General features: G+C 55.0%; 1 protein-coding gene across 1 annotated transcript in view; it reads left to right on the plus strand.

Annotated features, from left to right (window-relative positions):
• LOC121487086 overlaps positions 1–25,828 on the plus strand; it is a 140,522-nt gene that overhangs the window by 112,016 nt on the left and 2,678 nt on the right. Inside the window, exons 48-66 of the mRNA XM_041748532.1 lie at positions 139–301; positions 2,409–2,515; positions 2,892–3,032; positions 4,677–4,790; positions 4,889–5,017; positions 5,689–5,850; positions 7,764–7,928; positions 10,342–10,510; positions 10,939–11,123; positions 11,308–11,400; positions 11,578–11,782; positions 12,856–12,959; positions 13,015–13,175; positions 15,775–15,959; positions 17,476–17,681; positions 17,820–17,997; positions 18,608–18,717; positions 18,933–19,046; positions 19,203–19,344. Coding sequence (XP_041604466.1) covers positions 139–301; positions 2,409–2,515; positions 2,892–3,032; positions 4,677–4,790; positions 4,889–5,017; positions 5,689–5,850; positions 7,764–7,928; positions 10,342–10,510; positions 10,939–11,123; positions 11,308–11,400; positions 11,578–11,782; positions 12,856–12,959; positions 13,015–13,175; positions 15,775–15,959; positions 17,476–17,681; positions 17,820–17,997; positions 18,608–18,717; positions 18,933–19,046; positions 19,203–19,344 — 2,833 coding nt within the window. The remainder of the gene's footprint in view (positions 1–138; positions 302–2,408; positions 2,516–2,891; positions 3,033–4,676; positions 4,791–4,888; positions 5,018–5,688; positions 5,851–7,763; positions 7,929–10,341; positions 10,511–10,938; positions 11,124–11,307; positions 11,401–11,577; positions 11,783–12,855; positions 12,960–13,014; positions 13,176–15,774; positions 15,960–17,475; positions 17,682–17,819; positions 17,998–18,607; positions 18,718–18,932; positions 19,047–19,202; positions 19,345–25,828) is intronic.

The following is a 25,828-nucleotide window of genomic DNA, read 5'->3' on the forward strand; positions in this document are numbered from 1 at the left end:
TGAGGCGTCTGGCAGCCCAGCAAACTGTTAATGCCCCACAGATGTGCCCCGTCTTTCCTCTTCCCCAGGTGTCCCCCCTTTCCTACCCCGAGTGGGAGCCAGGCGCTCCCGTGACCTGGCACCGTCTTTCTCTTCCAGTTCGGCGCCTTTCCCGGGAAACTGGTCCTGCAGACCTCATATGAGAGAGCCCACGGGGCCCACGCCCTGCACCAGACAGTTCTGTGGGACAACCAGGAGGTGGTCCTCAACGGGGGCCTCTCTGGGCCCTTCCCCAGGCTCGCGGGGAACCTCAGCCTGCGGGGTGAGTGTCTGTTGGGGCACCGGCAGGGGCAGCCTGGTCACTCAGCGAACCATCTTTGAACAACTGCTTATCCCAGGCACTGTTCCAGGCACTGGGGGTCCACCCAGAAGTGAGATGGCCCAGGGCCCTGCCCTCGGGGGGGAGAGGCAGTGAGCAGCGATGTGAACGTGAAGAAAAAAAATCACATCAGTGTTTCTAACACTCTAAGAGTGAGAAGGGTTTGATTTAGGGGTGTGGGGCTCTTTTGGGGGGTGTAGGCTAGAAAGGCGTGTCTGAGGAGGTCACATTCAAGCTGAGCCCTGAATGATGAGAAAGAAGTAGCCACGGTGAGGGCCATTGCAGGCAAAAGGAAAAGCAGGTGCAAAGGTCCTGTGGTAGGAGTAAGCCTGGGGTGCTAGAGCAACAGCAGCAAGGCCAGTGTGGCCAGAGTGCACCGAAAGGGGTAGCAACGAGAGGAGACGGTTTGGGGCAGGCTGAGGGACCCAGGTCACGCAGGTCCCAGCCCCCTACCCAGAGTGAGGGTTACCCTGACTGTGAAAAGATGGGAAGTGTGTTAGATGGGGCAACCCCGAGCATCCCCAGGGGGTTTTAGAGCTGAGGCTGATGTCAGCAGGGGAGGCGAGCACTGTCCCACCGCAGCCCCCCTGATGGCACTTGGGTCCTCCAAGGCCCTCCAGGACACAGGCTGCCCCGGCAGGGGCCGTGCAGTCACGTGACTGTCAGTTTCTGTTCGAAGAGCCCCCTTTACACACAGCAGAGCCCGACCTGCTGGCCAGCCGAGGGGGAGACACCGTGCAGACCCCAGTCCCGGGAATGCGGCTTGGGGGGTGGTCGGATGGCATCTCCCAGGCCCCAGCTGCCGTATGTGTGTCCTGCGAGGCAGGGGAAATGTGTGGCCCCTCAGTGCACCAAGGCAGCGTGTGTGTGCGTGCATGGTTGTGCATGCAGGGGGTCGTGGGTGGGCTCCGCAGCCTGAGGCCCCTGCTCTGTGCTTACAGAGCTTGCGAGCTTGGGGGGCTGGAGGGTGGAAACAACGAGGGTCACGGCTCTGAGTGTGGGGCACCCATGTGTGGTCAGTGTTCCCTGGACGGATGAGCCGATGGCGCCTCGGGAAGCAGCCAGAGAGTCACTGTCTCCTGGGAGCCTGTGTAGCAGCAGGTGGCCCCCCTTCCAGAGAGTTCAGAGGTCACCAAGGTGGCCACTGTGGACTGTGGAGACTCAGGCGGACTCCTGCTCTGGGTTTGGGAAGGCGGGACCACCTGGTGGCCTCACAAGATGGGGTCAAGTGATAATGCAGGGGGTCAGGGCAGCAGACTCCCCCTCGGGGTTGAGGGGAGCAATCCCAGAGGCAGGGAGGCTGTCTGTTGTGAGGCCACCTGCATCACGCTCCGGGACAGGATGAGAGCAGAGGGTGGCTGCCCAGCTGAGTGTGGCCCAGGTGGGCGTGGGGCATTCACAGGGACACCAGACCCGAGAGCGTGAGGGACGTGAGTGGTACAAGATGTTGGTGGGAGGTGACAAACGTCCCCAGACCCCGTGGCTTCTGCCGTAAGCGTCAGGCCGGGCACGTGGGCTGCTGACCTCGCCTGGGCTCTCCGACTCATCCTGGGGCTCGCCAGCCACCAGCAGACCTCGGATGGCCTGCGCTGGCCCATCCAGGCATTGCGCTGTGTGGTGGCACCTTCCAGCAAGCCAGCCCGGGGCTGCTCCCGCATTGTCTGGGCAAGGGTCCCAAAGAGCGAGCGGGGCAGGGGTTGGGGGGCGGTTGCTGAGACCCTTGCAAGCCGGCGACATCCGACATCCGGTGGCGTCACCTTCATCAGATTCTGTTAGCAAGTCACCTGCGGCCCAGGTTCAAGGGCCACGGAAACAGATCCTGCCCCTTGATGCAGGAGGCAGAGGCTCATTGCAGGTCTGGGGGGTGGGATTCGGGGCTCCTGCAGGGACAGCTCAGGGAGCCATGACCAAGTGAGGGTGTAGCTGCTGAATGTCGTGCCGATGACCTGAGCACGTGGCCTCCACCCTCCACCTGCCCGAGTAGGCGGCTGTGTCAGCCGAGATCCCCCAGGCTCTGCCCTCACATGTGCCCCCCTGTGCTCCCACCCAGCGGAGCTCGCCCACCCGCCGTGGCACAGCGGCCTCCGCCTGTCCTGCGAGCATTCGCGACGCAGACACCGGGACGACCTGGTCGTGCGCTGGGATGACAAGGACCAGGTAGGTGTCAGGGCTGGAAGGAGCCCCACCGGAGGCAGCCCCCAAGAAACTGTGGGAAAGGCCCTGGGTGGGTGGGGCGGGGGGGGGTTTGGAATCAGGTTCCAGCAACACCTGAGCAATGCCAGGGACGCCAGGGGCTGCCTCCTAGTGAGGGCTTAGCAGTCAGCCCCACTTAGCACATGATGAAGTTGGAGCCCAGAGAGGTGCAGCGACCCTCCCGGGGTCACAGAGCCAGTGGAGGGCAGGGCAGGGCTGGGGTCTTGTGCTCTGCCCCAGCCAGCTGCCCTCACGCCCTTGACCTTGAAGGCTGTCTGCACAGGGTGGGGAGGGGCTGCCCCTCTGGGCCAGGCCTCGGCTCAGCCTGCCCCCTCCCCAGGTGGTGGTCTCCTCCTCTCTGCTCTTGGGGAAGGGCCAGCTGGCCGCCCGCCTGGCCCTGGCTCAGCCCTTCAACCTGTCCTGGTGGCGCATGGAGGCTGGCGGCCTTGCTGAGCACAGGGGCGGCAAGCAGAGCCGGCAGGTGAGAGGGGTGCATCCGAGGTGCCGGTGGGTGGGGGTCCCGGGGGTGGGGAGCTGCGTGGCTGGGCCCGCAGGCCGGGTACCGGGCACCGTGTGCAGGGACGAGGGTTCTGCTGGTCTGGTTGTCGGGGTTCCTGCAGAGCCGCAGATTCCTGACCGAGGGGCCCTTCATTCGTTCGTCCCTTCATCGATACTTATTAGGCACCTACTGCATGCCAGGCGGTGTTCAAGGCGTGCAGTCCTGCGTCTAAAGGGCTCACGTTTTAGCACAGCAACGGCTTACGTGCACGTCCGACTCATCATTTATGTACTCGTTGCTTTAGTCGGGGGTCCGCGCGGGACAGCCGGGCTCCTCAGCTCGCCGGGGGGCCTCGGGCAGCCCCGGGACCCTCTCTGAGCCTCGGTTTTCTCAGCTGCAGAGTGGAGGACGGCAGGCCAGTGCGCGTCGACGGCAGGTGCGCCGGGCCAGGCAGGCAGACCCTGTCTAAAATTCAAGCCACGATTGAAGGGAAAGAAGAGTTGTGATAAGCCCTGTGAAGAAAGCAGGGAGGAGGTGGAGACAGAGACTAACCAGATGGGGGGGGGGGGGCCGGGAGGGCCTCCTGGGGGAAGTAGCTTGTCAGCTGAGAACCCCACGGATGACAGGGGGATGCCTCGTGACACGCTGGAGGAATAGCATTTGGGGGTGGGGGGAGGGAACAGCCAGTGCAAAGGCCCTGAGGTGGGGATGTGCTGGGGAGCTTCAGGAAGAGCCCGAGGCAGCTAGGAACAGGGTGGGGGGGCAGGAGCCAGGGAGGGGACGTCAGCCGGGGGCTTAGTGGGCTCCAGCTGCTGCCACAGAACATCACAGGTGGGGGCGCCGGGTGGCTCAGTCGGTTAAGCGTCTGCCTTCAGCTCAGGTCGTGGCCTCAGGGTCCTGGGATCGAGTCCCGCGTCACGCTCCCTGCTCCGTGGGGCCTCTCCCTCTCCCTCTGCCCCTCCCCACCCCTGCTTCTGTGGGGGCTTCACTCTCGTCCTCTCTCAAATAAATAAATCTTAAAAAATCACCCCCCTAGGCTGGGTGGCTTCTGTTGCTTAAAACAGAAAAACGTATTTCTCCCACTTCTAGAAGCTAGAAGCCTGAGACTAAGGAGCCCGCATGCTCAGGTTCTGGGGAGTGCTCTCGTGCTGGCTCCCGGTTTTCTCCACATCCCCCCAATGCCGGGGAGAGAGCTCTCTGGGGTACCTTCTCACGGGCACCAATCCCATCTGGAGGCCGCCCCATGACCTCCTCCACACCCAATCACCTGCCATCCGCCCTGCGGCCTAGGGCCAGCACTCTGGGGTTGAGCGGAGGGGTGAGGGGCGGGCAGGCAGGGCCCACAGTTCAGTCCAGACTGGCCCCAGAAGCCCCGAGTGGGGGGCTCCGATTTCCTTCGGGCTGGGGATCGGGATCCAGAAGGAGGAGCCTTGCATCTGGACCCATGCAGGCTCCCGGTGTGGGTGTGGCTCTGAGCACCCTAAGGCCAGGGTCCCCTACAGTGGTGGGCTACCCCCCCTACCCCTCCCACCAGCCCTTCCCACCCCGCTCCTCTTGTCCCCCACCCGCAGCACAGACAGGCCTCACCTCTGCCCCTCCCCTCCACCGCCCCCCATCTCCACGCAGGTCCAGCTGGCCTGGGATGGAGGGCAGCCCGTGACCTTGCACTTGACCTGGACCGACAGGTCCTCGCAGCGCAGCAGCACCTGGGACGGCTGCCTGGCCGCCTCCCCGGGACAGGTATGTGCCGGCTGCACTGGCCAGCCAAGCGGGGGCCTTTCCCTAAATCCGGGCCCCTGTGCTGGCTCCCGGAGCCCCACACGCCATCCTCCCGTCAGCTCCAGGAAACATGGGGCCTGAGTGCCCTCAAGGCCTGTGGGGCCTTAACACACACCCTGGCCGTGTTCAGCGAGCAGCTTGACCTGTCCTGGGACCGACGCAGGGTGCGGCACAACCTGACCTACGAGGTGAGGCCCGGAGAGCCGGGTCCCAGGCAGGTAACCCTGGGGCGGCCCCACCTGCCATGGAAAGTGCCGGGCTTAGAGGCCATGGGGTCCCGGGCAAGCGCTAGCTGGGCTGTAGGATCGTGAGCAACTCATTTCTCCACCGTGAGCCGTGCTGTTCTCTGCTGTAAAACGGGGGTGATCCTCCTTCCCTGACTGGGGTGTAGGGAGAGCTCTGGGAGATGAGGAGAGCAAGGCGCCCGGCGCGAGGTGAGCAGACGAGGGAAAGGGCTGGTGACGCCAGGGAGGATGTGTGTGTGGGGGGGCTCAGGTTCTTGGAGGTGTCAAGGTCAGGGTCTTCCGGGCATCGCTCCCCACCTGGGGCTGCTGCTGGGGCCGAGCACTGCTCTGCAGACAGAGCCTGGGACAGGGACCGGACCATGGAGACACGAGGACAGCTGGTCCTGACAGCAGGCCTTGTTTCTTCTGGGGCCCGGCACCCTGGGTTCTGGGACCCCTTAGGCTCAGCCCCCTCGGTGCTCCCAACCGACGTCCTGCCCAGGGTAGGAATGGCTGCTGCGCCCGGCCAGGGCTCTGCAGCACCCACTCTTGTGGGGGCCTCCCACCTGCAGCTGGCCCTGGCCACTGTCCCCTTAGGGGATGAGCCCCCGCCTCATGGCGCCCTCTCATTGCAGAGGCATTGGCCGTCCCAGCCAGACAGGATCCACACCGAGGCCGTGCTAGAGCACATCTTCACCACCTCCTGCACCACACACAGCTTCCGGGGAGAAGTGGACACCGACTACACCCACTGGCTGCGCCATTCCCTGCAGCTGGGGCTCTGCGACCTGCCCAGGGTGAGTGCGTCCTGAGGAAGGGGCCCAGGGGCCCCCCGAGGGGGGGGGGGTGAGGAGAGCACCCACGGAGTGCAGGGGTGGGGGCGAGTTAGCCAGGTGCCACCATCACCGCTCTGCCATTTGCTGGCTGGGTGACCGCAGGCAGAGCAGGTCAGTACTCTCAACGTCCAGTGCTCCACCTGAGGGACAGGACAGGCAGTAGGGCTCCCGCATGTAGGGTGACATGGCGTGGGTGACGTGTGACGCAGGAAGAGTGCTTCACACGTGGATTGAAGGTACTCAGCCTCATCGTTGTTAGAGGGGAACACTCTTCCTGGGTCTGTTAGCTGGTTCATTGGTCCTTCCTCCTACCTACCTGCCCTCCCATCCATCTGTCCATCCATCCGTCCATCCATCCATCCACCCACCCACCCACCTACCTACTCCCCACCCTCCTATCCATCCACCTACTCCCCACCCTCCTATCCATCCATCTATAGACCATCTACCCACCTACTCACCTACACACCCTCCATCCAACTGCCTACTCCTTACCCTCCTGTCCATCCATTCACTCACCTACCTAGCTACCCACTCACCCACCTACTCATCCATCCATCAATCCATCTACTCCCTACCCTCCCATCCATCCACCTGTCCATCCATCCATTCACCCATGTACTCACCTACACAGCCACCCACTCACACACCCACCTACCCACCTACTCACTCACTCACCCACCTACTCATCCACCCTCCCGTCTATCCGTCCGTCCATCCATCCATCCATCCACCTACTCCCCACCCTCCTATCCATCCATCTATCCACCATCCATCCACCCACCTAATCACCTACGCACCCACCTACTCACCCACCTTCCCACCCCCATCCATCCCCCCATCCATCCAACCACCTACTCCTTACCCTTCTGTCCATCCATTCACTCACCTACCCAGCTACCCACTCACCCACCTACTCATCCATCCATCCATCGATCCATCTACTCCCTACCCTCCTGTCCATCTATTCATCCATCCATCCATCCACACATCCAACCACCCACCTACACACCCACCCTCCTGTCCATCCGCCCATCCATCCATCCCAAGGTAAGAGTTTTTCTATAAAGGATCAGATAGCAAACATTTTAGCTTTTCAAGCCATATGGTCTTTGTTACAATTACTCAACTTGGCTGTCATAGGATCTCTGTAAACAAATGGGTGTGGCCCTGCTCCAATACATATTTATTTACAACAATAAGCAGTGTTCTTTGGCTCTTGAGGCAGTTTGCCAACCCCATTCATCCATTCGTTCAGAAAGCATTTGTGGTTTTTACTTATGCAAGACCCTGTACTTAGGTGCAGGAACAAGGGCAGTCGGGGTACCCCACCCCCTGGAGCTCACATTCCAGGGCGTGGAAAGAGTTAAACAAGATGCATGATATGTACTCAGGCATGATCCATGCCATGAAGGAATGAAGCAGGGAGAGGAGACAGGGGGTTGCAAGGGGGCCTCACTGACAGGGCCAAGCTCTGCAGAGGGAATAGCCAGTGCAAAGGCCCTGTGGCAGAACATGCTTAGGGTATTTAAGGAACATAGGGCAGCCTTTAGAGAGAGCAAGGAGGTAAGGTTAAGAAGATAATTCTGACCTGTGGGCCATGCCAAGGCAGCTTTTCTTCTCAGTATGGTGGAAGGCAGAGAGTTTTTGAGCACAGGGATAATGTCTGATTCGCATTTTTAAAGGTCAATCTGGTTACCAAGTAGAGGAGGGCCTATGGGCTGGGGCTGGGGCTGACCTGGGGGATGGGAGACCCAAGAGGCTATTGCGACAGCCCTAGTGGTCTGGATCAGGCCAGGGCTTGGTGGGGAGGGGAAGCTGCTGCCCCTGAGCCTCTGTGACTGTGACCGCTAACACCCACCTTCTCGTTCCAGGCTCTCTCAGTCTCTGGGGAGCACACCCTGGGCCACAGGGGGCTCCTGCTGCATTCCCACTGCCAGCTGGGCCTCGCCCCGGACCCAGACCACGGCCTGCAGCTCAGCCTGACGCTCCGCAACCACAGCAAGCCTCGGACACCAGACTTCTCTGGGGAGCTGGAGGTGGGTGGTCAGGTCAGGGCTGTCCCCCCCCACCCTACCCCCCAGGAGGATGCTCCTGGGCCCTGCTCCCAGGCCAGGCCACCACCGCCTGCATGGCCCTGCCACCTAGTGGCCATGGTCAGAACCGCGGGCTTGCACCCTGGTGGGGATCTGAGCTCCAGGGAGGGTGAGACCCTCTGGCCTGTCCCCAGCCCTGATACAAAGCAGCTCCTCAGCCTCTGGCCCTTGCCCTACCAAAGAGGCAGTGACTGGACTGTCTGGGTTTGAACCCACCCTTAGCCTCTTCCTGACAACCCGCTCCACCGCTGACCTCCTGCTATGGAGAGTGATGATTGCACCTACCCCACCTCCCATGGGACTCCCGCTGCAAGGGTTAACTATGTGACTCTGTGTGGGTCACTTAGAGCAGTGCCTGATGAGAATGGGGGTCCGGGCACCCCCTTCCTCTACCCGCTTAGCTCAGGCACACAGTGGGTGCCCCATCGCAGTTACCACCTGTGCACTCCTGTGTCACCCTGACCGGGGGAGCCTGATTTTGTGACTTTCCTTCTGTCCTCTGTTGTCTCCTCTGGGCCACGGGAGCAAATCCCACCTCCTTTGCAGAGTCCTTTTGCGCAGGGCACGCACACAGTGGGTGCTCGTGAGGTGCGTGTTTCCTTCCAGCAGCCGGCGCTGGACGGGGATGGCTTTCCTGCATCCGGAGCTCACTTGGCCTGTTTCCCAGCGCCATAGCGTGGCTCTTTCTAAAGAGCTTTGCTTTCCAAGGTTGTCCAGGGTGACTGCTCGGTTCCCCTGCTTGCCAGCCAGGCCCTTAGCTGCTCCCGTGTCTGTAATCCCAGCGCCCCAAGGCCTGCCTGCCAGGACTGAAGGCCTAGGAGTGAGCCACTTGCCCCATGGGAGGGTCCATGTGGTGGGTAGAGGCCCTTCCCGGCCTCGTTTGGTCCTCCTGACAACGCAGAGGCCCCTGTGGAGCAGAGAAACAGGTTCAGGAGGCCAGGCACTCACCCGCCAGCAGGCCCTCACCAGTGCCAGCGACTCAGGTGGAGCTCAGCAAGTGGCCTTTGGGGACAGAGACCCCCAAGTATGGTCTGCAGACGCCCCCACCAGAGCTCACGTCGTGCACTGTGAAATTTCATAAGGCTTTCTGGGCTCCACCCCGCCCACTTGGAAACCTCGAGGACAGGTTCTCTAGAACGTGCATGCATAGTGGGCCCCGTGGATTCGATTCCTCAGGCTGCCGAACACATGACCCCCAGCTCAGTGATGGAACACATGATTTTTTTCTTGCACGGTCATGGAGGCTAGACGTCTAAAACCAAGGTGTCCGCAAGGCCACCCTCCCAGCAGAAGCTCCAGGGGAGCGTCCCTCCTGGCCTCTGCCTGCTTCTGGTGGCCCCAGCAATCCTTGGCGCTCCTTGGCTGATGGCTGCGTGGTCCCAACCTTTGCCTCTTCACGTGGCTGTCTCCCCAGGACATCGGCCGGGGGATCTAGTGCCCACCTGAATCCACTACAACCACTCCTTAACTGGATCACACCTGCAGACCCCCTATTTCCAAGCAGCCCCACATTCCACGGGCACCAGGGTTCAAACTCCCACACCTTTTTGAGGAACACAGTTCAACCTGTAAGACGCCTCCCGTACACACGTACGCAGAGCAGTTCTGATCCCTGCTGAGTTTTGAAGGCCACCGTGCTGCGTCATTTTACAGAATTGGAAACTGAGGCACAGACAGGGCAACGCGCTTATTCAGGGTTGTAGGGCTTGTTAGCAGCAGCAACTGGGCTGGAACGCAGGGCAGCTGAGCCTAGACCAGAGGTGGCTCCCATCCCCACAATGGGCCTCCACCTGCAGGGTGTCCTCCAGGGTTCCTTCTGTGAGGGCCTCTGTGACCTTTCCTGGACCTCCAGGGGGGTACCCACCCCCAAGCCCCCTGCCCATTCAGAACCCACCTGTCCTGAGACCCCCTCCTGCCAGGGTAGGTGTCTACAAGGGTCGGGGTAAGCTGCCCAGTGACCGCATTTGTGCCACACGCTACCCCCTTCTTGTACGTGCTGAGACGTTTGCCGTGGTTCTCAGGAAATTACAGAAAACATGGCCCGCAGGTAGAAACGCCTGGGCACCTGGGAATGGCAAAAATGCCAAGGTTGGGGGCCACCGGGATCAGTGAAGGCAGCGTCTCTGGGGTGAGGCCTGGCATCGGTGATTTTTAAGGCACATGGGTGGCGGGTACCACTGGCTTATTAGGCCTCCAGATGTGGATTTAATAGGTACTTTCTGCAGTTGGCAGGAACAGTGAACCTTGTGTGGAGGATGGACGTGGGGGTCCCGTGTCCCTGGAGATATGGGGTGGGGGTGGGCACTGCCTTTCTGCTCCCCGGGCCCCACTCTGCTCTCTGCCCTCCTGTTTGCAGATCCTCAGCCCCAAGGCTCAGCGGCTTGGCCTGCGGGGCCGGGTCTCTACCTCAGCTTCTCGGCTCCTGGTCCAGCTAGAGGGACATGTGGACGACGGGAACGAGAAAGTGAGGCTGTCGGTGTCGCGGGCCCAGGGCTGCCTCCAGGCCTCTGTGGGCCACGAGGAAGGTGAGAGGCAGTGAGTACACTCAGACGGCTGGGACAGGGCCCAACCTGGCCGAAGGCAGGACAAAGATTGGGGTGCTGAGAGTTCAGGAGTCAAGGAACCCTGTTAGGATTTCATGGCACCCCCGGCTTGGAGGTGACAGAGAGCTCCCTGTGGCCTCCTGTGTGGGCTGTGATGGCGGGAGAGGCTGATAGAAGGGCCCAGCCATGCCGGTGGGAGGTGAGTAGGGACTGGGGGACCAGGAGACCAGGCCTCCGGGGAAGGGGGTAGCCGGGATGTTGATGGGGGTGGTTGCACTTCCAGGCCTGCAAACACTAGTAGGCCCCATGGGTGGGGAAAGCTCCAGAAGGTGTAGCGGGAGGCAGAGTGGGCATCCGGACGGCAGCGGGGCCAATCCTGAGGACAACAGCAGGACCCTTCCTGGCTCCAGGGAGCCGAGAGGAGAGTGTCGTGCTACGGGCATGTGCCCACAGGCGGACGGCTGAGGTGGAGGCCCTGCTGCAGGACGGTGGGCGGCCCGGGCCGTCCCTGGGACGCCTGACCCTGCAGGCTGCCAACCAGAGCCTCCGCCTGGCGGCGCAAGGCTGCCAGGAACCCCTGCTGGGCCGCGTGGAGGTGAGACAGCCCGGGCCGGGGGGTGCTGCTTTCTCTGGGGGCTGAGGGTGGGGTGTACTGCAAGCCCTTTGGGTCCCACAGTGCCCAGGAAACCAGCAGCAGCCCCATAGCCTGCACACACATCCCGGGGCACCCGTCACTGGCAACCTCCCAGCCACCCCAGCCTGCCCCTCTGTGCCCGCAGTCCAGAATCACAGCCATTGGGGCCCAGGTGCGAGCCCAGCTGGAGAAGAAGGTCCGAGGCTTGGATGCCTACGTGGAGAGATTCCGGTGCCTGGTGGGTAGTGCGTCGGGGTCTCGGAGACACACTTGGAGAGTGGGAGGCTGTATGTGGAGATGCACCCCCAGAACGCCCCGCCTGGCCTGTGCCCTCCACTCACCAGGTGTGAGGACCTTCTGGAGTGCCGGGTGCCCCAGACCCTCACACTGATCCTGCCTCGATTTCCCTGCCCAGGTGCGGCCGGCAGGCACCCTGGACGATGTGGTGGTCCCCGTCCTGCAGCTATCCCACGCGGGACTGGACGCTGTGCTGGCGAGTGGCCAGGCGGTGGCCTCGCTGTGGGGCCAGAGCCAGGCCAGGCGGGTGCTGACACACCACTTGCCGCTCTACCTGGAGAGGCTGCAGGCCGGGCTGGAGCAGCTGCGGAATGAGCTGGAACGTGAGTGCAGGAGAGAAGGCCCGACCCCAGAGCCCTCTGACCTTAGTGGCCTCGCGGGCCTGCAGCCTACATGGCCTCTGCTGCCTCCATTCCTGTGGGTCTCTAAGCTAATATCTCTTATGTCCACTGCCTTATTTCGTTGGGAACTGCTACTCAATTTTTTTCCAGTCCCCGCCCGATTTCTTTTGGGCTTACAGCTTTGTTTCTATTAGGCCCACAGCTGGAAGATTCCAGAGCCCATCTCTGGTTCTGCGATCAGCCCCAGGGTGGCTGTGTGGTTAAGGCTTCTGTCCTGGTTACTAAGTAGCTGCGGCCCCAAGCGTCCTGGCAGTGATGCTGGGAAGCTCTGGCCACTCCACAGGAGCACCGGGGCCGACAGCCGGCCCTCGTCTCCCACCCCGCTTCTGTCTCTGTGTCCAAATCCCCACGGCCACCCCCAGGTTCCGTGGCTCACTAGGGTTCAGTTCTCAGAATATTTTCATGCTCACAGCTAGGATCTGTTACAGCGAAAGCACACAGAGCAAGATCAGCAAAGGGCAGAGGCGCAGGGGCCGAGGCCCAAAGTAGGGACGAGCACCAGGCACAAGCTTCCAGAGGCTTCTCCTTGGGAGGTCACCCGGGTCGCCCTCAATTCCCCCAGCGTGGTGATGGCATGCTGGTCTGCCACGGAAGAGCGTTAGGGTTTCCTTTGGGGGCTGGTCGTGCAGGACGCCTCCCCTGGCACACACCACCATTCCAGACTCGCAGAAAGAAAAGGAGGGTGTTGAGCATCAACCACCTTCTGTGCAGTTTGGGCAGAGCGAGGCCCTCGGTTCCGGAAGTGGAGGCAGCCCTCCTGAAGCCTGGGCTCCCCGGGACTGTGAACAGGCCGTTGGGGGTGGTGGTGGTCTCGGGCCTGCGAGGCTGGCTCTTCCCTGCACCCTCTGGTGCCCTGGAACCAGCTGTTTCCTGGAGGCCTGTGTCGTCCGGGGGGCTGGCCTCCCTGCCCAGGTCTGGGATGCAGGCCAGGACATCTTGCCTGCTGTCCAGACCCCTGGGGGTGCCTCACAGTGAGGGGTGGCCACCTGTTGCAGGGCCCCTGGCCACGCTGAAGGATGCCTACCTGGAGGTGACACTGCGGCCCCTGGACGAGCTGTGGCAGGAGCAGGCACAGGAGGCCGTGCAGCTGTTGCGGGCCGTGCGGCCCAGGCCCATCGGGGCAGCCCTGGAGCTGGTGAGGTGGGGCGCAGGAGTGGGACGCGGCCCTGCCCGGCCAGGCGGACCCTGATGGCTCTCGCCGCCCGCCTCCCCTGCAGGCCGCCCGCCAGATGCTGTCCTGGGCCGAAGCCACTTTGTCACGGGCCCTGAGGAGGCTCTGCAAGCCGTTGCTGGCTCTGTACAGCTTCTCAGCCAGGTACCTGGGGGTCCGTCCTTCCCTGCCTCCCTGCCCCAGCTGCACCCTGGGCTAAAACACCCTTGGTCTCACTCATCCCTTAGGATGACCCTGCCTGGGGGGCATTTTCAGCCCCCATCTTCACAGATGAGGAAATAGGCTTATTCTTCATTCCATGGGTATTTTCTGAACATGTTCTCTGAGCAGGAACTGTTTTAGGCAGCGCTGTATATACAGCAGTGAGCGAGACGGGTTCCTGTCCTCACGACGGCCACAGTCCACGGCGGGAGGTGGGCACTGAACAGGTACAGCTAGGTTATCTACGTCAGGACTCAGCAAACCTTTACTCCTGAGGGCCTAAGGGTAAAGTTTTCAGGCTCTGTAGGCAATGGGCTCTCATGTCATCCTCACTTTTGTTTTTGTTTTAAATAATCCTTTAAAAACAGAAGAGCCCCTCTTAGCCTGCAAGCCATGCAAAAACAGGATACAGGCTGGCTCTGGCCCATGGGCTATAGTTTCCTAGCCTCTGATTTGGTATGTCAGGTGGCTAATGCTGGAGAGAAACAGGACAAGTCGGGTGAGGGCACCTTTTGAAGGGTGCAGCCGTGGTCTGCTTCTGCAAGAAGGTAGCATTTGAACAAGGGCTGGAAGGAGCCAGGGGAGGGAGCCGTGTGGACATCATGGGAAGAGTTCCAGGCAGAGGGCACAGCCGGTGCAAAGGCCCAGGGGTGAGCATGCACCTAGCCTGCTGGAGGAGTATCGAAGAAGCCAGTGGGGCTGGAATGGAGGGTGCAAGAGCCCGAGAGGTGATAGGGATCCAGGTGGCCTAGGGCCTTTGTGAGGATGGTGGCTTCTACTCTGAGATGGGAACCCACAGAAAGTTTTTGAGCTGAGGAAAGACATGATCTGTGTCCTATTTAAAAAGATCCCTCTGCCCCTGGTATTGAGACTCCAGATCAGAGCAGCAGAGTAGTGTGGACAGAAGTGTGGGGCTCAGTAAAGAGTCGTCCTCTGTGTGGCTGTCCAGACGAGAGGGGTGGGGGTGGGGGGCTCAGCTGAGCAGTGGGAGCCATGGAGGGGCTGCGAGATGTTCAGATTCCAGACGTGGTATAAGGTCAAGCCTGTGGATCTACTGATGGATCAGATTAGGTGGTGGAACAGATGGTGTCGAGGTTTCTGGGCCTTGCAAATGGCAGGATGGATGGTCCATTTGTGGAGCAAGGACGGATGACTGGTGGCAAAGCAGATCAGGGCTTCATTAGTCTCCCATTGCTGCTGTAGCAACTTACCGACACATTTAGTGGCTTAAAACAACACAGATTTCTTCTCGTGTGGTTCTGGAGGTCCGAAGTCTGAAATCAGTTTTGGGGGACTGCAGTCACTGTGTGGGCAGGGCTGGTTCCTGGGGAAGCTCGGGGTCAGAACCCACCCCCTTTACCTTTTCCACCATCTAGGGGCACCTGCGCTCCTTGGTTCTGAGAACCCTTCCTCCGCCTTCAAAGCCAATGGCCAAGCATCACCTCCCCTGCAGCCTCTGCCCTACGTCTTGTCTGAGTGACCCTCCTCCCTCCCTTTTCTGATTACATGGGCTCACCTGGATAGCCCATCTCAAAATCCTTCATTTAGTCCCACCTGCAAAGTGCTCTTGGCCATATAAGTCATTGTAGTCCTAGGTCCCGGGTACTTGGAGGTCTTTGGGGGTCTTTATTCAGTCTCTGTGGCAGAAGTAGGGACGGTCAGAGTGTCAGTCCGGATGTGCTGAGTTTGAGAAGCCATGAGGGTACCCCCATTAAAGTGGCTAGAAGGCAGTTGATATTCTGAGGCCTGGGCCGTACACAGTCTGGCTGTTGTCAGAGAGGTGACTGGTCTGGAGGGAGCTGCAGAGCCAGCCTCAGTGACAGCCCTGGGGCCTGGGGCATGTGATGCAACCCTCTCATAGGCAGGGGCCCCGTCAGCCCAGGGGTGCTTAGAAGGGGCAGTGGCCACAGCCAGCAGCCTCACAGAGCTTCCGGCCCAGGGCAGTGCTTGTGCTTGAATCTAGCCCTGACTTGGGCAACCCTGGCTCAGGGCTCTGCGCCTCAGGTGACGCTCCTGCCCAAGGGTCACAAGGGATGCAGGTAGCAGGCAGGCCTTTGCGACAGCTTCCCGGGCCTCCTGGGGGAAGGTAAATGCCCTCCCACCCGGGCCCCTGCACCCGCCTCCACCCACAGTCCAGGGCAGGACGTATTCCTCGTCCACCTCCAACCCCGATGTGTGCTGAGACCTCTCGGCTCCTTCAGACCCCACACGGTCAACCTGACCTCCCTGTTTTCCACCCTGAGACAGGGTCCTCCCTCACCTGTGGGATTCCCCAGGCCCTTTTGGCTCTCCACCCCTCCTCAAGGAGCGCCCCCATGGGCCTGCCCAGCCCTCGGGGTCCACACAGAGGTGCCCCAGCTGAGCCCAGGCCCTGGGGGCAGCACGTCCATTCCCAGCCCAGGCAGGGGCTCAGGCATCAATGTCCTGCCAAGGGGACAGTTGCGTCTGCCCTGAGCCTCCCCTGCCAGCCCGCACTGTCCTCCTCCTCCTTCCTGGAGCAAACACAGGCCAGGTCTCCAACTCCTCCCCTCGTTTCCTCCAGAAACTGCTCGGTGATGGTGACACTGCCGCTGCTGCCTGCGGGGGACGAGTCCCTGGCCGTGGCCCGGGTGACCAGCCACCTGGTGGAGGAGAAGCTGCTGCGGCCCCTCCGCGAGCTGTACGGGACCCGCGTGCTGGCCGAGTACTACCGGCTGCAGCATCTCCTGCTGGAGAGCCCCCATGACTGTGAGTCCTGGGCCACCTCCTCCCGGGAAGGCCCCTGCCCTGTGGGATGGGGCAGACAGACAGGCCCTGGGCGGCACTCGGAGCCCCAGCATGGTACGGCCCGGCCCAGAGCTTAGTGGACTTCCCAAGGTCAATACTGGACTAGGGCCGGGCTGCCGATCCGGGCTTTCATCCAGAAGAGGCAAGCCTGAGCATGGGGCCCCGCACAGAAGTGCGCCAAGCGGCTCGGGGCCAACTCCCTCCCCCTGGACTGGGCTGGAGCCGCAGAAGGCAGACCTCCAGTTGGAGCCGGAAGGCCACTAATTGAGTCCAGACTCTTGGTCTGGCTGGGCCGGCCGCCACGGGCTGTGCCAGGACCGGATGCAGCTCTGGGGGCTTGGGGCCCCTGGGGAGTTAGCATCTAGCTCAGGCCCCAGTGTGGCCTGGGCGAGTCTTCCCACCCCTCTGGGACTCGGTTTCCCCTCTGTCAAGTGGAGGTGGCAACCGGGCTCACTCCTTTGGGTGCCAGGCACAGGCAGTTTGTGAGCTGAAATCCTCGATGCTGGGGCACATCTCAAGAGTCCGGGGGCAGGTGTGGCACCCAGGGCTGGGTGGGCCTGGTGCATCGGTGTGGTTTTCATAATCATCCCCATGGGAAGGCAGGGGCTCAGGGCAAGCAGTAGCCCTCCTAGGGTCAGGGTTACTTCCTCTGCTAGACAGCACGGAGAGGTAGAAGCAGCCGGGCTTGGACTTCCATACACGTGTGACCTTGAGCTGCCCTGTGACCTTCAGCTCTGATTGCTCACGAAGGGGTGTACAGGACCCTCCGTGTGAGGCTAGGCGGGCCAGCAGCTCCTGGGCCTGGTAGGTGTCCAGTAGTGCTCCCCCATTCTGGCCCAGCCAGATGCCACCCCGAGCGGTCACACCGCTCCTTCTCAGACCATCTTCTGCCCACCTTGAAGAGGGCAGAGCCAGGCCCCCATGGTACCTTCCTTGTGTTGGATGCAGCCCTGGGCCATAGTTTTGTGCATTTTTTTTCCACAGTGATTATTTTTCAATAGCTTCCTGGACACATAATTCACATACCACACCATTTATTTTAAGCATATAATTCAGTGGCTCTGAAAATATTCAGAGAGGTGCACATTCCATCACCAGAGTCAATTTTAGAGCATTTTCATTACCTCAGAAGCTGACCTTTGCCCCTTAGCTGTCATCCTCAGTCCTCAGCTCCCACCAGTCTACTTCCTGGCTCCGTGGATTTGCCTACTCTGGACAGTTTGTACAAATGGGATCATGTGACACGTGACCTTTTGTGACGGCTTTTCACCCAACAGAACCTTTTCAAGATTCACGCGTGTATCAGCCTTTTGTTTCTGTGTATTGTCGACGTGGCTGTAGACAGCTTACTTCTGGGTGCTGAGGGGAGAAGAGCTGGGGGTAGACCTCCCACATGTGGGCTGCCCAAGAGGACACCCTAGAGCCCCCCTGGGCAGAGGGACCCATCTCACTTGCCTTAGGGATTTCTTCCTCCCAGACCATGCTGTGGTGGCCGGGGACAGGCATGTGGTAACCTTCGATGGCCAGGTGTGGAGTGTTGGTGGCCACTGTGGCAGTCTGCTGCTGGCCAAGGACTTCGCCCACAACACGTTCTCACTGACGCTGAACCGGGCCCCTTCAGGACTCACATCCCTGTCTGTGGAGCTGAACCACACGACCCTGGTCCTCTACCCAAGCCTAAAGGTGAGCATGTGAGAGTGGGAGGCTGCTTTCCTGCCTCCTGTCACATCCACACACCCATGTTCTGGGCCCCAGGCCCTTCCCACCTGGTGTGCCATGTTGCCCATCCCTTGTCCTGCTCAGCCCATGTCTGACCCACAGACCTACAAGCTGTATGACTCCTCCCTGCCTACGGAGAGCTGTCCGCACCTGGATCTGCCACCTGCTAAGACAAGGGGGGACATTCCCAGGATCGAACTGACCAGTGAGGACGGCATCTCAGTCACCTGTGATGTGCGAACTGGCCTCTGCAGCCTGACTCTGGGCCTCTGGCTCCATGGTGGGTCTGGGCCCAGTTGGCAGCCTCCAAGCCAGTGGAGTTGGCTTTGCCAAGACCACAGCCAGCTTCCAGGGTTGAGGCCAGAAGATTCCCAATGAATAGCACTCTCGGGGTCCTCAAGAGGCTGGGGGCGGGATGTCCAGGGACTCCCTCAGGCTGCTGCTGCTCCTTGGGGCTTGCAACCTGAGCCAGCATAAAGAAGCAGAGTCCAAAGGGCTCAAAATAGCTAGATGGTCAGAGGCCATCCCTCCCTGCTAGATCATGCCAGTGCTGCGACAGTTCCTAAAGGCAGATGGACAGATACTGCTCTGTGCCCATTGGCCTTGTTTCTCCTACTGTAATACCACAGTCTCCTCCTCTCATCCCCCTGTTGTCCCCAGAGTGGATGACCTGACTGAGGTTAATGAACAGCTCTCCCACGGGCCCAGGCCACTCAAGGCTGGGGCTTGCAGTCAGTGGGAGGGCCCAGGGAGGGGCACAAATGCTTTCTGCCCTTCCTTTCCCCTTTCTCTTCTCCCTCTAATGAAGGGTTAGAGCCCAGATGGTGGCACAGGAGTCAGGCATGGAGGGTTCATCACCCCTGGATCTCACACAGCCCCTTTCCCCACAGGTGTGTCTGCTGGCCTTCTAGGTACCAATGACAATGAGGCGGCCAATGAGTGGATGCTGCCAGATGGCAAAGTGGCCCAGAGCCTGGAGGAGCTCACCCTCGCCTGGCAGGTGAGCTGGTTTGCCAGCCCTTCCTCTCTTAGGGTTTGTGCATCACCAGGGAGTGGTAGCTGGGTGCAGAGACTGGCTCAGGGCATACATACTCTGGAGCCAACTTCTCAGGCCCAGGGGGTGGACATCCCCTCCAGAGGCTGATGCACCTGCTCTAGCTGCCCAAGATGAAAGAGGTCCAGGTGAAGGCCTGAGTCTTGGATTTGTCTCACTAGGTGGGTGGTGACTGCAGGGCCATGGAGAAACCTCAGGAGTGCCCAGCCCGGAGCCTCACCTGCTGGGCCTTCTTCCAGGACCCTCATTCCTGCCTGGGGAACTGCTTCAGAGTGGTGAGTGTGAGGCTGGGGCAGGAACCCAACAGAAGCCATGTTACAGGTAGACCAAAGGACCAAAAGTTTCCCCCACCTTGCCTCTGGCCCTCCTCCTCTGTGCTACCCCCAATGGTACAGTGGGCCAGAACCATGACTGTGGATGCTGAATTACAGGTGGACCCCACACCCTTCCTTGGCCTGTGCAACCAGGACACCTGTGGCACCCAGGAGCTCCACTCTGCCTGTAACCTGGCAGCCACTTACATCCACTTGTGTGCCAGGGGCTTCGTGCCCCTGGACCCTCCTCCACAGTGTGGTAAGCTGCTCCAGCCGGCAATCCAGCTGACCCATGCCTTCCCTCCCAAAGGGAAAACTAGTTCCTTTCTCTTAGCTCATTGTAGGACAATGGAGTATCTGTCTGCCTGGCAGGAGCTAAGAGTCAAAACAAAGTTATGTGCAAAGGAGTACTTATTGAGAGAGAAAGAAGCCTGAAGACTCCCCACTGTCCAAGCCAAGTCTAGTGACCCTGGAGTCATCTGACACAGGAGACAATAGCTCAGGCAACCATAAACCCACCTCCCAAAAATTTACAACCTGCTCTTCCGGGGCTTGAGTGTATACTCTCCCCAGTGTCTGGAAAGCCCTGGGTCAACCAATGTGCACGATTCCAATTCCCACAGCTAAACTGCACCAAAGTGCAGGGGTAGGACTCCTTGTTAAAGGAACAATTATTTGTACATGACACTTGTAGAAGAATGGTAAGGCAGGCTGTATGCACGGGGTTCCTATAGTGGTATAGGGACCACTGCAGTTTGGCTGTGGGATCGGGCTCAACTCTGAATACAACAGGGAAAAGTGCAGACTGAGAGCCAAGGAACAGGGTGGTGGTCTCTAAGAGGAACCATCACAGATGATGGAGTCCTGGCTAAATGGAACTGCCAGGGATCTAGTTGGAGGCAGGCCAGACTGAGCAGAGGAACCCTGTTGGATGGTAAGGTGACCAGTTATTCTGGCTCAACTGACCTAACATCATTCCTGCTAAACCTGGCTAATGGAGAGATGGAGCCCCCGAAAGCCAGGGCCTCACAGATTTCCACAGAGCCCGAGTAGAGCCTAGTCAAAGAAAGACTCTTTCCCATCTGGTAAGACCTTCAGAGGCTAGAATTTGAGATTAAATACACATAGTCACAGATTGGGGGCATCTGGGTGGTTTAGTGGGTTAAGTTTTAAATTTCAGTAAGTGTCCAACTCTCGATTTCAGCTCAGGTCATGATCCCAGGGAGTCTGCTTAAGGTTTTCTCCCTCTCACCTCCACTCGAGCTCTCTCTCTGAAAAGAAATATTTTAAAACAGAATCAACACAAGAAAAAATTCACTAACTGGAAGACATAAGAGTCTCATAGAAATTTCAGAATGAGAAAATAAAGAGGAAATCCTCGGATTCCAGAAGCACAAGGTATCCTAAATACTGTCAATAAACCTTTATTAAGACATATCAGGGTGGAAAATAAGTGATCTTTCAAAGACAGACAACACTTCTCCCACCAGCAAGGAGGGAAGACAGTAAATTTTATGCCCAGCTCAACTATGATTTAAGGTTAAAGATGAAACAAATTTTTAGCACAAAGTGATCTGAAAATAGCTTTCCTACTGATGGACACACACTAAAGGAACAGAGCCACACACATTTAGTCACACGCCATCTGTGGCTGCTTTTGTGCTCCAACAGCAGAGTATTTTTGCAACAGCAACTGCAGATCTGGCTGCAAAGCCTAGTGTGTTTACTATTCAATTCATGACAGAAAGTGTTGGCTGGTCCTCAGTGTGAAACCATGGGAAGCAGGAGGGAGAAATTAAAGAGAAATTAATGAAATAGGAAGAAATGAACAAGAAGTCAAAACTACAGATCTAGTAGAGATTTCAAAAAGCTATCTGAAAATGTTACTGATAAATTTCAGAGGTTAAATATGATCTGTTCAGGGGATCCCTGGGTGGCGCAGCGGTTTGGCGCCTGCCTTTGGCCCAGGGCGCGATCCTGGAGACCCGGGATCGAATCCCACGTCGGGCTCCCGGTGCATGGAGCCTGCTTCTCCCTCTGCCTGTGTCTCTGCCTTTCTCTCTCTCTCTCTCTGTGTGACTATCATAAATAAATAAAAAATTAAAAAAAAGGAATAGGTTTAAAAAAAATAAATATGATCTGTTCAGATGGTTCTAAGAATATTTAACCTAAAGAATCTCATAGCCATCCAATCATCTGAATCTATAGGCTAAAATGTACTTCTAAAAGACGTCAGGCAAAGCTTAGTGAAGCACACCAAAAAATAGATTTCATCAAGATTAGAATTGTTTTTTGTTCTGTGAAAGACCTTGTTAAGAGAATGGAAAGACAAAGGAAATACTTATAAACCACATATCTGACAAAGGACTCCTATCTAGGATATATAAAATCAAATTTAACAGTTAAAAAAAACAATCTAAATGGAAAATGGGAAAAAAGAGACATTTCACTTAAAGGAACATATGAGTGGCACACACCAAAAAATGTTCAACAGTATTAGCCATTAGGGAAACGAGAACACCACAAATCTATCAGAATAATTTAAAAAATAACCATGACACCAAATACTGGCAAAATTGTGGAGCATGTATTCTGGTGGGAAAATGTAAAATGGTACAGTCAGTCTGGAAAAAAAGCTAAGTATACACTTAACATATGATCTGGCAATTGTGTTCCTAGACATTTATCCCAGACAAATTAAAACACATGTTTCATGCAAAAGCCTGTATATAATTATTCATATCACTGTTATTTATAATAGCCCAGAACTTGAAACAACCAAAAGAGCCTACCCTTGGTGCACAATTAAATTTTTTTATGTGCCTATACCCTGGGATCCTACTCAGCATTAAAAAAGGAACACACTATTGCTACAGGCAACAACTTGGATGAATCTCAAAAGCATTATGCTGAGGGGTTAAAAAAAAAAGCCAAACTCAGAAGGTCATATAAGATTTTATTTATATAACTTTCTCAAAATGACCAGTTATAAAGATGGAGAATAAATTAGCATCTGCTGGATGCTTGTGGCTGCCACCAAGAGGTAGCACAAGGGAGATGTTTGTGATGGTGGTAGTAACATGAATCTACACCTGTGATGAAATGTCAGAATTATATACATGCATTCTACCAACGTCAATTTTAGGGTTTTGATATTGTACTAATAATTATGGAAGATGTGACCATTCAAAAAACTGAATAAAAGATACACAGGAACCCTCTATACTTGCTATCTTTGAACTTTCTATAAATCTGTAATTATTTTTTTAAAGATTTTTTTCTATTTATTTGACAGAGAGAGAGAGAGAAAACACAAGCAGGGGGAGCAGCAAATGGAGAGGGAGAAGCAGACTCCCTGCTTGAGCAAGGAGCCTGATGAGGGGCTCAATCCCAGGACCCCAGGATCATGACCTGAGCCACCCAGGCGCCCAAGAGACTCACTTAGATCTGAGGACACACATAGGTCGAAAGCCAAAGTATGGAAAAAGATCTTCTATACAAATAATAAAGAGAGCAGGGATGGTTATGCTGATATCAGACAAATAGAATTTAAGAAAAAATTTTTTACAAGGTAAAGGACATTACATAATGATAAAAGGGTCAATTCACCAATATATAACAATTGTAAGCATATGTGCACCAGATGTCAGAGCTTCTAAATATCTGAAACAAACATGGACAGAATTGAAGGGAGAAAAAGATGTTCTATATTGAGACCTTAAACCCTTCATGACCCACCCACTTTCAACCATGGATAGAATAACCAGACAGAAGATCACTAAAGGAAAAGAGAATTTGAGCAACACTACAAATCAATTGTACCTAACATACACACAACACTCCACCCAACAACAGCAGGAGATATACCCCGAGATCATGACCTTCAGTTAAGCTGAAGGCAGATGCTTAACCAACTGAGCCACCCAGGCACCCCATCACAAAATAAGTCAATAAATTTTGGAAGCTAAGATCATACCAACTATCTTTTCCAATCACAATGGAAATAAATTCCTAGAAACATGCAACCAGAAATCAATAATAGGTGGAAAATTGGAAAAATAAAAAATTGTTCAAAATTAAACAACATGCCAAAACCTTGGGATTTAGAGAAAGCAATGCGAGGAAGGAAATTTACATTCTTTTCCTGTAAATACTTACATGAAAAAAAAATCTCAAATCAACAACCTACCTTTATGCCTTAAGGAACACCACCCCAAAAAAACCCAAAAAAACCAAGCTGAACCCACAACTAGCAGAAGGAAATCATAAAGATTCAAACAGAGATAAATGAAATAAAGAATAAAGAAAAGTCAGCAAAAATTTTAAAAGATCAATAAAAACTGACAAAACTTTAGCTAGATTGGCTAATTTTAAAAAAAGTATTCATTAAAATCAGAAATGGAGGACATTGCAGCCAATTTTGACAAAAATAAAAAGGATTTTAGGAGTACTATGAACAATTGTATGACAAATTGAACAACCTAAATGAAATGGATAAATTCCTAGAAACATAAACTTGCCAGGACTGAATCATGAAAGAATAGAAATCTGAACAGACCCATAACTAGCAAGAAGATTGAAATAGTAACTAAAAACCTCCTCATAAAGGAAAAAAAAATCCTAGGACCAGATGGCTTCACTAATGAATTCTACAAAGCATTTAAAGAAATTAAAAGCAATCCTCCTCAAACTCTTACAAAAGCTTGAAGAGGGAACATGTCTAAATCCACTATATGAGGCTACCATTCCCTCTATACCAAAGCCAGATAAAGACACTTCAAGAAACAGAAACTACAGACCAATATTCCTGATGAATATATATACAAAATCCTAAGAGAAAAGAAAGAAGAAAGAAGAAAGAAAGAAAGAAAGAAAGAAAGAAAGAAAGAAAGAAAGAAAGAAAGAAGAAAGAAAGAAAAGAAAAACTAGCAAGAGAATTCAAAAGTGTATTAGGACTATACACCACAACCAAGTGGGATTTATTCCTGAAACACAAGGATGGGTCAAGATAGAAAAATTATTTGATAGAATATACCACATTAACAGAATGAAGGACAAAAACCACATGCTTGCCTAAGTTGATGCAAAAAAAAAAAAAAACATTTGAACAAAAATTTGATACCCTTTCATGATAAAAACATTCCACGAACTGAGACTAGAAGGAAACTTCAACTAATAAAATGCTTACATGACAAGCCCAGAGAGAACATATCTGATGGCAAAAGACTGAAAGCTTTTACTCTGAGATCAGGGATAAGAACGGGATGTTTATATTGGTTTCTTCTCTTTAATATAGTGTTAGGAATGCTAGCCAGAGCAATTAGGCAAGAAAAAAAAAAGGCATCCCATTTGGAAAGGAAGATGTTATGTATGTTCTCAGACAAAAATGATCATATATATATATGCACATATAAGTATGTATATGTATTTTGTAAATATATATAATCTCCTCTGTGCCTGCAGAAATCCCTAGAGATTACACTGTATTAGAACTAATAAATTTGACCAAGTTGCAGAATACAAAATCAACACAAAAATTGGTTGCACTTCTATACACTAAAACAAAAGGAAGTTAAGAAAATAATTTCATTTGCCATAGTATTAAAATTAATAAAATACTTGAGAATAAACTTAACCAAGGGACTGAAAGACTTGTACACTGAAAACTATAAAACATCACTGAAAATTAAAGAAGGTACAAATAAATGGAAAAAATATCCCATGTTAATGGATTGGAATACTTAATATCATTAAGGTGTCAATACTACTCAGTGATCTAGGGATTTAAAGAAGCCCTGCCCATCAAAATCCCAATAGCCTTTTACATAATTAAAAAAAATCGTATGGAATATGATAGCCAAAGCAATCTTGAAAAAGAAATTTAGAGGTCTTATACTTCCTGGCTTCAAACTCATAACAAAGCTACAGTAATAAAAACAGTATGGTGCTGCCACAAAGATATATATACGACCAGTGGAATAGAATAGAGAGCCCAGAAGTAAAACCTTGTGATTTTTGACAAAAGTGTCAAGACCATTTAATGGACAAAGCACAATATTTTCCATCAAATAGTGGGGAGGTGGGGTGGGGTGCAGGGAACAGGTATTTATATGCAAAAGGATGAAGTTGGACCCTTACTTTACATCACATACAAATACTTGCTCAAATGCATCAAATGCCTAAATATAAAAACAAACTATAAAACCCTTAAAATGGGGGGAAAGCTTCACAACACTAGGTTTGGCAGAGTCCTTGGATAGGGCACCAAAGGCATAGGCAACAAAAGAAGACAAATTGGACTTAATCAGAATTAAAAACTTCTGTGCACAAGATGACACAATCAACAGAGTATTAAAGGCAACCTGTGAAATGGGAGAAAATATTTGCAAATGTTATCTGATAAGGGGTAAATATCCCAAATATATAAAGAAGAACTGCAAACTTACTATCAACAAAACAACTTCATTAAGAAATGGTCAAAAGAGGGTCACCTGGCTGGCTCAGTCAGAGGAACATGGGACTCTTGATCTCAGGGTCATGAGTTTGAGCCCCAATTGGGGGCAGGGGTTAGAGATTACTAAAAATAAATCTAAAACCATTAGAAAAAATGGTCGAAGGACCCGAAGAGACATTTCTCCAAAGACGACATCCAGACAGCTGACAAGCATAGGAGAAGATGCTCAATATCATTCATCGTCAGGGAAATGTGAATCAAAACCACAATGACATATCACCTCATATCC

The sequence above is a fragment of the Vulpes lagopus genome, chromosome 3 (genome assembly GCF_018345385.1).
Source record: "Vulpes lagopus strain Blue_001 chromosome 3, ASM1834538v1, whole genome shotgun sequence".
Lineage (NCBI taxonomy): Eukaryota > Metazoa > Chordata > Mammalia > Carnivora > Canidae > Vulpes > Vulpes lagopus.